This window comes from Thermobia domestica, chromosome 15 (assembly GCF_964235325.1).
Source record: "Thermobia domestica chromosome 15, izTheDome1.hap1.1, whole genome shotgun sequence".
NCBI classification, from domain to species: Eukaryota; Metazoa; Arthropoda; class Insecta; order Zygentoma; family Lepismatidae; genus Thermobia; species Thermobia domestica.
The window spans coordinates 88,927,306-88,939,543 of NC_137468.1; the positions used below are offsets into that span (position 1 = coordinate 88,927,306).

At 35.2% G+C, this 12,238-nt stretch overlaps 1 protein-coding gene across 1 annotated transcript in view; it reads right to left on the bottom strand.

Moving 5' to 3' along the window:
* LOC145671556 (uncharacterized) overlaps positions 1 to 12,238 on the bottom strand; it is a 94,949-nt gene that overhangs the window by 26,075 nt on the left and 56,636 nt on the right. Inside the window, exons 13-14 of the mRNA XM_081740744.1 lie at positions 7,438 to 7,522; positions 5,226 to 5,511 (exon numbers count right to left, since the gene is read on the bottom strand). Of these exons, the coding sequence (XP_081596870.1) occupies positions 5,226 to 5,511; positions 7,438 to 7,522 (371 nt within the window). The remainder of the gene's footprint in view (positions 1 to 5,225; positions 5,512 to 7,437; positions 7,523 to 12,238) is intronic.

Consider the following 12,238-nt stretch of genomic DNA (forward strand, 5'->3'; position numbering starts at 1 on the left):
ATCATTGAACAGTATTAATAACTGTCCGCTCCAGTAACTTTACAGGAATACTATGTTGCAAGAGAAATGGACTTAACATACAAAACACTCGAATAGTTGTTGAATCTTCCCTCTTTACATTGAAGATTTAAAGTTAGATGGGTTGTAACGGTAAACTTTGATTCATAGGAAGGAAATGATCACTCTCATCTAGATCTAGATCTACTCTGCATACCAATAAACCAGAATGGAAAAACTACACAGAGATGGTTTGGGTACAAAACCTCGCATGCCAAAATTTCGCTGGACCAATATCTCGCCTGACTAAAGCATAGATGCTAAGGAGATACGCCCTTCCCAGTAAATTAGAGTGGGGTTGGTCGACATGTTGATGAGAATGAAATATGTACAAACCATCATTCATGTGACTAAACAGCTGACATTGAAGTTCACAAAGGCAAACAAAAACGTAGGGAAAAATCTTAATGAACAAAAGAATAGTACTCGGAAATACAGACCTATAAAATAAGAGATGACATGGATCTTTTTAACAAGATAGGTTTTCTTTAGAATACATCAGACGAAACAAACTATGTTCTCATACATAGACGCGTTTAGACGGGTGTGTATTCGTTTTAGTACAAGAAGGTTCCTAATTATTATTTTGCCGTAAGACCAGCTGGCTGGAAATCTGACATTCATTTTGCAACTGACAGAAGCAAAGGAGATCCAGTAAATAGTCAATAAACACATAAAGTCGTTCTGCTACCCCACCCATTCCCTGGAATGATGATACTCAACATGAGAGAACCACGGAGATTGTGCCAGCAATTTTTATGATGACATTATAATCATATGCTAATTGTTCTACATTCACATTTAAATATTATAATCGATTATCGTAGTGACTAGTGAATATTGTTTTCCTTTTACACGTAGAAGTACCAGGGTTGGTGCTCGAAATAAATGTCTTATCTAGACGTCTCTTTTAAGTAGTGTTGTAAAAAATAGTTTTTTCTGTGAAGTTTTTTTAAAAAATAAAGAACATTGATCTTTTTCTTTTTTTTTTTCAAAAGTCTGTTTTTATCTGGTAACTATTATTTACTGATTTATGTTGCAGACAAGTGAAATAATCAGCAGAACTAGAGTCGAAGCACTCGTAAATTACAAATCTTTTGTTTCTTTGTACCTATACGAGCAAAATTGTGTGATTATATTGTATATTTGATTACATTTTCTTCACTATTAGTTATGTTGTTGTATTTATAATCTCGACTAGTAATAGTCTCGTTGTTGTTAACAATATTTTCATAAGAAAAAATTCCCTTTTTTTACATTTTTAGTTCCAATATTGTTGTTGGGAAATACAGGATGTTTCAAAATTAATATTCGGGTTTAAAGGGTTTGTAATACTTATTCCATTTAACGTACAATTATAAACAATACATCAAGTAAAAGAGCAACGGAAACAGTTTTTGCTACAAGTGTTCAATGTGAGCACCATTCGTCACAAGTACACATCGAGTCGATAGGCGAGAAAGGCCTATAAACTTCCCGCCATATGGCACCAAACACATTCAATTTAAGGGACTTTCGTTGCAACTGTACCATGTCCTGAGGATTTGCTGACCCCCAGATGTACGGTGCCATATGGCGTTCACATTAGCACTTAGATGAAATGTCGTTTTATCACTGAAGACAACACAATCCAGAAAATTTTCATCGTCATACAGCAATATTTCATTTGCAAAGTTGGCACGTAAACCGTAGTCTGTAGACTTTAAACTTTGTAACAACTTCAAACATAAGGACGTAGTTGTAAGCGTCCAGTTAAAATTCTTCACACAGACAGTTGCACTGTAACAACAGGAAAAAATAAAACACAAAAAGCTTTCTGTTCTCTAGGCGCCGTCTTTGATACTAGCACTTCCTAACGGCAGACAGATGAAACAGTGCATGCACATGCATGTGTATAAACCTGTTTGAGCTAGTTGCTTTTTCATTTGATATTATTTATCATTTTAAGTTAATTTTGATTGACACTACAAAGTTTCAAAACCCTAATTCATTTTGAAACACCCTACATTGCTTCAAATTGTCATTCTATTTACTGCCCCGTGCAATAGCATCACTTAACGCCTACCTCATTCTCCAGAAAGAACAAATATTAAAAGTCATTATTTTAAGTATGCTATTCCAGCATAAACAACAAAGGGGAAGGAAAATGCACTCGCACTCAGAAACTGTTAAGTACTGCAAATACAATCTCGTTGCGTGTTTTTTCTTTAAATAATAATCTATTATGTTAGTGAAAGGCAAACACACCTGAAAGATGGTAAGCTTCTTTTAAGGAATTCAATATCGAGATTCAATTTCAATATATCAGTTTGTAATTCCAACCCAACTAGCTTTCTTATCCTTATTTCTTGATTTTCCTTCTCCATCTGTTATTTTTTTTAAATACTTGTTTCCACCTTCAATGATAAGGAACTTGTTTGGGGCAAAGTCAAGACCAGCTTGCACATCAGATCTGTGAAAGCAAACTAAATGGAAGAAGTATTCGAGAATTGAGTTTATTTATTTGACAATAATTAAGCAATTCATGCTTGGATTTATTTGACCATTTGATTTAGCACTGTCGATGTGACCTTGAAACTAATGCGACATAAACGTGATTTAAGAATGTAGTATTCAAAATAGAAGGTCAGCTTAGTAAACTTAACTACCATCATCATGAAGTCTGATTCCAACAAGAAATATTTAATTTAAATAATATACTTATGACAGATTTTGCCGCCCCTCCAAACTTACCGCCCCGTGCTAAATGTACGTGTTGCACATATGGTAGAGCCGGCCCTGCATATCATATATATCTAGTACACAAATTATTTATGTGTGATATTTAGAAAAATAATAGTAGTAAGCAAATTAGTATTAGTGTTTACTTTTAGACAAGTTATTTTCATTTTATATTGTGCGTGATATTATTTTCGCACTTATTAAATGCCTGCTTTCACGAAAAAACAAATTTTCATTTATACTTTTATTCCTTGGTTGATATTGGTGAAACACTGCTGGAACCCGGATTGTTAGTACGTATGTTACTCATATAGTCTATGTTGTATCCGTATCCTTTAGCCTAGCCGGCATAAACGTGCAACGTAAAACTCAAACATTTCATTTTCATTTCCATTTTGATATTTAGGCTATTCTAAGTATTTGTATCGCGTCAGCATCCAGCGTTTAATTTATGTTGTATTTTATGGTAATTACTTACATAAAAATACTTCTTACTTACGTATATATATGCTAGATACAATACAAATGACTACCGTATGTAACGGACTATAAGACGCTATGGAGTATGTGAGGAGCCTTCATTTTTAAACAATTATTTTTAACCGTAGCATTTTAATCATTGTTGTTATTAGATTGCAAAGCCAGAGAGTGTTCGCAAGCTTGTGAATCACCACAACTCATATTCGTCGCATCGGTGCACTGCTGCTGCCAGTTGAATCCAATGTTACCAGATAGAGGTAGGTTTCCCACGGCATCGAATAGAGGACCACTTTTAAGAATAAATCAAACACTGGACATTTTAATATTAATTTCGAGGATAAGAGGCACCTCGAAGCAATTTTTCGAAGAAAAAAGTGTGTCTTATAGTCCGTAATGTACAGTATTTGAAAAACAAACAAAATTGAGAAAAAATGAGAGGCAATGTTTTTTTTTTTTAAATATACACTTCTCAAATAAATACGAACAGTTTTTGATCTATTTACAACACTACGTTTAAGCAATTGTTTATACAATTAGGGTACGAGCATCAATGAACCGTGTGATTATCTGTAAAATATATGCAAGATACGAGTTATAAAAATCTAATAAATATCAGTATATAAACAATGAAAAACACTTGAAACCCATCTTATTTATCATATTAACGAACTTCGTAATGAACACCTCTATTCTCAAAAGCCTAGGAATCCTTTCAGAGACTAAGACCAAAATGAAAATGAACATAGAGTCTTACAATTATCACAGATTCGTACCAAGGAAATTGCATTTTCCCTCCGTTCTTTATATAAACACTAGCTGCAAGAAAGTAATTCTGACAACGGTAGTTTATTGTGGTGTGGTAGTTTATTGTAGTCTTCTTAAGGAACTTATGAAACATGAAAATCGTTGGTTCAACACAAGATGCTTTTTATTTATTTTTAGACATGAAGATATGGTAAAATAATTAAGAGTGTAATATTCGTTACACATGTAAATTTCTAGTTTAATGCTTTGGTATTAAAATTGGTATGTATTGTCTATATTGCTTCTCTCTTTTTTTTTTACTTTTACTTTTAGTTCCAAACCAAATACTTATAAGACCTCTCAGTTTAAAATCTCTAGAATAATCAGTGACACTTAGATGGGTGTGACATTAGACTGAAATTAATTCAAATAAGCATGTAATCAAATATGTATACGCCAAATTAATTTTATATATCATAAAATACATTTCTACTGTAAACAAATTTGATATCTAATTAGTGATACAATGCCGATAAATTAAAAAATATTTCAGATAGAGTACACACTCTGCAATAAAGGTAATTTATCTTCTTTACTATCACAAATGTAGGTATTCATAACTTACTGTGAAATGAAGAGTTGTGCTTCCAGCTTTATGAAGAATTTCCATATCATTTGCGCCTTTTCGAAATAATCATCCGATATCAATTTTGAAAATATTTGGTAACATGTTAACAAAAAGGTGTTCGAAATTTCCACATGTAAGAAACCATAGATATATGCTGTGGAGTAAAGTGTGAATGAAAAGTTTGAGACAACCGTTATGAATATGAATAGATCATCCAACATTCAGTTGGTAATTATCAGTTGGAATAACATTTGTTCTTTATCAGTAATAATTTTGATCCACTTTAAGAATGTGTCTTGTGTATTCATCAATTGTTTGCTAATTACGTTACGTTCTTAGACAGTTCTTTACAAAGACTCAGTGCCTCATCACACTCGGCTACCGTTGGCACAAGTTCATCTTGCAGCTAGTGTCTATTTAAAGAACGAAGGGAAAATGCAATTCTGTGGGAATTGTGATGGTATTATAATCACTTTTTTGGGCTTAGTCTCTGAAAGGTTTTTAGATTTCTGTGAAAAGAAATGTACAATTATTATTCAATCGTTATGGCATATATGAAATTTAAAGGAATTCAAATGAATAAATAGAATAATACCTATGTTATAGCCTATTTGCTTGTCTGTACAATTACACATTTGAATCTTCTTTTCTAGCTTACATTGGCTGATACAAGCTGAGTAGCTATAATACTTAAATGCCCACAATCCCTCATTCTCATCAGGGAATCTACAGCCTCTGGACAAAATTGGAAGAGAACGGACATTAACGTCAACGCTGGTGTCTTGCATGAAAACTATTGACTTTATGTAGTTGAATGGATAGCGATCGCCACTGTATTGACGGGAAAATAGAGGTATATCGTATCCCATTCTAGACGTTAACTGAAAAAAGAACGTTTTAAAAATTAGATTTATGTGGTGTAAAGGTCCTTAATGAAAATAATTAATAATTAAAATTGTATTGTATACGTGATAAATGTCTTGTTATGTTTAAGAGCTTAAATACTTTAAATAAAGTTATTTGTGCTTTCGTAATGCTTAATGCAACTAAACTACGCATGCAATATGTACAACTCTTCTGTAGCTTTTCATTAGTTATTCTATATGTACTTCAGATTTTCTCCATTAGATTTGAAGAATTAATTGATTTCCTTCCTTTCAAATTTGCAACATGGAGGTATACGTGTATATGTACCGTTTCCGTGTATCTGCGTCTTTCGGCTAAGGTGAGAAAGAAAATATTATCGGTATTGCCTGTTTTACAAGTAGAAACTAAAGGTACTATAACTGTTATGAAAATCTGTCGAATTTAGTAGCAAAGGTGACGTTAAACCGTAGATGAAGGAGATATAAAACAAAATATTTGGTCTATAAAGAGAACAGAGGAAAACAATTATTTTCCTTACGTAAACTGTAAAATATAAAACAAAAATAGGAAACTCGAATAATATACAATATTACTACAGTAATAACATGAAGCGTAAAACATAAAGCAACATAAAGCGTACATACATAAAGTGTAAAACATAAAGCATATATTGATAAAACGTAAAACTAAAACAATCGTTTCTATAATACCCAAGATAAGTCAGACTATGCTAGCACATGAAATAAGGACGTTTCTGTATAAACAAATTCATTCTCTGGATTTTGCAGCCTTCGATTTTAAACTGTAAATTCGAAGCATAATATATTTACGGATAATCCAACATAGTATCGAAGTAATAATTAATATATTTGTGTTTTACATATACTTTACAAATATAATTTGTTAATAAATGTATCGCAGTTATGTAGAAGTGAACGTAACTTAATGTTTGTTGATGTAGTAAATTTAAAGTCTCTAATATTTTTTCTGTTAAGGAAATAATAAAATCTATTCAAACGTAATGTCTACTTTTGTCTAATCCTAATCAATGTTTACTTTAGAAAAATAGGGGGAAAATAGTGACCGTAAAATGGTTAAAATCGAGGTTATAACGGATTTAAATGTTTCATGGGAAACACATGACGTAAAAGGAACTTTGGAATGTCTATCTAAATATCTCCAAATGCAAGTATGTAGACTAGTCTACATATCATATTGAAGTTATAGGTAACAAATCTTCAACTTAAGATTTAATAAGTTACTCCAAAATTTTCTTTTTATTTTCTTACTATCCCCAAAATTGAAAGGAGAGTTTTTTAGCGATTTTCTCGGATAAGGCTCTACAACTGAAGTCTTCGTCCTCAAGGAAACTATAATTATTGCATTTGCTTGTACATATTAAAATCAATATTTTAATAATAACCCTATTATATGTAGTAAGCGTATCTCCTGAAAAATCTACATGGGGTAGTTTGGGTTTGTGTTGTGTTCCCTTCTGAGATTTTCTCAAAATCATTTCAGCCAATTTTCTTCACATTTTATAAGCATATGTTTTCTCTTACTCTGTGGCATACTTTGTTTGCTTCCAGCTGGTTTCCCGTTTTGTGGAAACAATTAGTTTGCATAATCTTATTGTGTTTTAGTGTAGATGGTATTTTTAATAATATTATTTAGCCTTAACAGACTGACGTTTGTGTGTTGTGCTATGATAGATTACCCAATTTTTATCCCCTGTCATTATTCTGTCCAGAAATGGTTCAATGTGTTTAGGTGATCAGAAAACTGCAGATGTCCACTCGCTACAGGTTTAACTCATGTGATATCCTGTTACTGAGTTTAAAACAGTAACTCCTGTTACTGAGTTAAATCCCAAATCAAGTTTAATGCTTTATGAACTAAATAAAACCAGAGTTAATTTTAAAGGCGGTGTGAATACTTACCTCGATATTACCCTTTAGTTTTAAAGTTTTGATATCAATGCTCACTCTTTCGTGTGGTTGAAGCGTTACGTTCAGTAGTGAGATTCTAGGTAAGAAAAAGAATAACATCCCTTATTGATTAAGAATAATTATTGTTTATACTAGAAAGTGTGGTAAATATATTCAAATTAACATAAAGTTATTACGTTTACGTACATATTTTTATATTTGATAATACATAGGTACAGCGCTCATGCCTTTGTGTCCTTGGCTGAGAATCCACTGTCCCTGGGCGGAGACCCTGGTCATAAGGACTTACAATGACCCATCAATATTTTTGTAAGAGTACGCTACCACCTTTAATTTTTAGAGCTACATTTAGTTCGCTTTCAAAACTTTCAAACAGCTTAAATTAAAAATTTGGTATCGTAGTACAGGACTAGTGTATTTACACCCTATTTTGAGCTGAAAATTCTATAACTCTAAGATCGGTTATCTTCGGAAACAGTAAACGATACAAGCCAGGTTCATAGCCCTAAGTTTAGAGTGAACTTTCAGAATTGAGAAAAACTTGTTCAGAAGAGTGTTTCTTCTTTTAAATGTAATAAGTCATGTTCAAATATTACAAAGTGTAGAAAAGTTAACTTCACTGAAATACGAAATAATACAGTATTTCGAAACTATTTACACGTTTGAACATACACTGGGTTTGTAATCTACATTTCCATACGTAAACGAACATTCCAATGAAAGGAAAAAGGACAAACATAGTTCTCGCATCCATAATAAAATAAAGAACACCAACGAGGAAAATAGTATTTTAAGAGGATATTAATATTATATGCTAGTAAATTTAGTGAAGTTTCTTCAGAAAATTCGGGAATATTGTTCATGTTAGTTCAGTGGTAAATCGCAAGGCAACTAATCGTATTGTCGTAGCTTTGATTCTCATTTCGGTTAAACGATTTAGTATTTAATGATACATTTCTCAAAGCATGAATAATTGTATCAGACAAATACATTAAAATAAATCAATTGAGCCATACAATAATTTTAGAACATAAATAAATATTAGTACTTATAATTTTATACACAAAAATAAATAAGACATTTTAAGAAAATTACTATACCTGAATTATCTTAGCACAAAAGCATTAAAGAAGAAATATAGACAATCAGAACTACAGCTATAAAGTATTTAACTATAAACCAGTGTTGGGCAAAATCAATTGAAATCAATTGCAATTGATCAATCAATTGAAAGTAATTGCTCTGAAAATCAATTGCAATTGATTTCAATTGCAATTGATTTCAATTTGTAATTGACAATTAATTTCAATTGCAATTGAATTCAATCATAAAATTTGCAATTAAATTTTCGTCAATTGTTAATTGTTAATTGGTCACCAGGCAATTGAAACTTTTAATTGTTAATTGTCAATTGCAAAGGGTGCAATTGAAACATTTAATTGTTAATTGCAATTGACAATTGAAACTTGTAATTGTTAATTGTAATTGTTAATTGCAATTGAAATCAGCAATTAAAACTGAAGATAAGAAGATGTGTGTGTATTATGTTGTCCACTTGTTACTGTTTTACATATTTCAAATAAGGTACTTATAAGAAATGCTGGATACCTACCATCCCTTCCCCCCCATGGGAAGAAAGCCGGAAAACTAAGTATTTTTTTAAAAATATATTATGTTTATGGTTCTATCCCCCTCGAAAGAACTCTATATGCCCGTCATGCGTACAATAGGAATGGGCACGAGCGAGTTCGAGCGAGTTTTCTTTAAAACTCGACTCGACTCGAAGCAGACATCTTTGAGCTCGACTTGAGATCTCGGCTCGAAAAATTTCCCCTAACTCGACTCGAATTCGGATCGAGTTTCCAGTCGAGTCGAGCCAATTCGAGCTAAATTCTTTGTGTAGTTCCAAGTACTACTCTCTTCAAGTATCCTACATAGACAATATAATTATCAATAATACTACTACTACTACTATAATTAATTATTATCCTTATAACACTGTGTACCTGTATATACATGGAATATAGGCGGTTTGTATCGGAATACTAAAAATTAGTTGACTGTCGATCTCGGTCGTCAAGAAATCTTCAGGAGGCAAGGACATCGGTCACGAGGTTCTTGGTTTGAGTTCAGGAGGAGCAAATATTCGGGCTCGAGCCAAAAATTATTAAAAGTTATGCGACTCCAGCCAAACATGTTCAAAACTGCTCGACCCGGGTTTAGGGTTGTCAACAGCTCAAGCGGCTCGCTCACAGCTTATTAACTTATCGAGCCGAAACGAGAAGTGAGCCGAGCCAACAGCTCATCCAACCTAGCCAGCTCGAGCCGATGGTTCACACGAGCCGAGCCGAACCGAGCTGATTGCTTACCCCAACCGAGACGGTTCGAGCCATCGGCTCAGTTAAGCTGACTCGAACCCAGCCTATGGACTCGTTTCAACGGAGCCGGTTCAAGCCATTGGCTCAATTGAGCCCAGTCGATGCGTAATCCCAACCAAGCCAGTTCAAGCTGTACGCTCAGTTGAACCGATCCGAGTCGGTTGACATCACTATTCCGGTTGGGCTTCTACTTTGGCTAAAAAATTGGACCGTGCAGTTCTCAGCCTTGATGGTAAGAATTACAAAAACTGATATGAAATCTTTAGTTTTACGTCTCACGATTATGCCGGTTAGGCTAAAGGAGACGGTGATGATAGGAAATGAATGAAATGAAGAAAGTGGGAGGAAACAGGAGAACCCCGCGAAAATCCACGAGCACGGTGTTTGTCCACCACAAAGTACAAACTGCGCGAGCTGGGATCAAACCAGGGACCTAAAGCACCGGAGGTGAACGCTCTACCACTGACCCACCACGCCAACTGGTAAGAACTACAGTATATACTTATATTGGTGCTCACGGCGTCATTAACTTGTTCCGCCACCAACGAATTTCAAGGTACTTTGTTTTGCATCTTTTGTGCGTGTTTTGTGTCGCTTTATGCGCCTATTCCCACAGTTTGTGCATCACCGGAAGTGGGTCAAAATGGGCCTACAAATATGGCGGAACAAGTTATTGCTCTTCCGCCACCAATGAATTTCGAGATCGTTTCCTTCACATCGTTTTGTGCGTCCACTTCCGTTTTGTACGTCGTGGGATGTGGGTTAAAATGAGTCCCCAAGGTGGGACGAAAACGATCAAGAGATCCGCCACTATTAAATCTCGAGGTCGTTAATTTCACATCGCGTACCCTTTTATACGTCTATTTCGACGTTTTGTGCGTCACTGGAAGATGGTCAAAATGGGCCTCGAAGGTGGGACGAAAATGACCCACTGCTCCGCCACTACCGAATTTCGAGGTCCTTCCTTTCGTATCGACTACTGAATTTTCGTGTTGTTTCGTGCCCCCATTTCCACGTTTCGTGCGTCACCAGAAGTGGGTCAAAATGGGCTTCCAAGATAGGACGAAAATGACCCACTGTTCCACCACTATCGAATTTCGAGGTCGTTAATTTCACATCGCGTACCCTTTTGTGCGCCTATTCCGACGTTTTGTGCGTCACTGGAAGACGGTCAAAATGGGCCTCGAAGGTGGGATGAAAATGACCAAGAGTTCCGCCACTACTGAATTTCGATATCCTTCCTTTTGTATCGACTAGTGGATTTTCGTGCCGTTTCGTGCCCTTATTTCCACGTTTTATGCGTCACCTGAAGTGGGTCAAAATGGCCTTCCAAGATTGGACGAAAATGACCAAGAGTTCCGCTACTATCGAATTTCGAGGTCGTTAATTTCACATTGCATACCCTTTTGTGCGCGTATTTCGACGTTTTGTGCGTCACTGGAAGACGGTCAACATGGGCCTCGAAGGTGGGACGAAAATGACCCACTGCTCCGCCACTATACCTACCGAATTTCGTGGTCCTTCCTTTCGCGTCGACTAGTGAATGTTTCGTGCCCTTATTTTCACGTTTTGCACGTCACCAGAAGAGTGTCAAAATTGACCTCCAAAGTGTGACCAAAATGACCCATTGTTCCGACACTGTCGAATTTCTAGGTCGTTTCTTTCGCATCGTTTAGTGATTATTTTTTAAAAAGTTTTCTGTGCCTACTTCCTCGTCTTGTGCGTCACCGGAACTGAGTTAAACGGGCCTTTAAAGTGGGAGTTAAATGGCTCACTATTCCGCCACTATCGAATTTCGGGGTTGGTTCTTTCGCATCATTTAGTGTGTATTTTATACCGTTCTGTTCGCCTACTTCCACGTTTTGAGCATCACCAGAAATGCGTCAAAATGGTCCATCAATGTGTGAGAAAATAGAGCCATTGTTCCGCCACTATCGAATTTGGAGGTCGTTTCTTTCGCATCGTACAGTGCCTGCTTTGTACCGTTTTGTGCTCCTATTTCCACTTTAGTGCTTCTATTTCCAATTTAGTGCGACAACAAAAATGGGTCAAAATGGCCTACAAGTATAGCGGAATAACTTAATGCTGTTCCGTCACCATCAAATGAGGTCGTTTCCTTCACATTTTTATACATGATTTGTGTCGCTTAGTGCATCAGTGGGAGAGGGTCAAAATGGACCTTGAAAGTGGAATGAATATGTCTTTCTCTGCCATATTTGTAGGTCGCCTTTGACCCATTTTCGTTGGCCTACAAAACGTGAAAGTATGCGCAGAAACGGTATAAATATGCACTAAACAATGCGAAAAAAACGACCTTGAAATTTGATACTGGTGGGAGAGTGGATCAGTTTTCTTCCCACATTGAATGCCCATTTTGACCCACTACCATTGAATCACAAAACGTGGAAATAGGC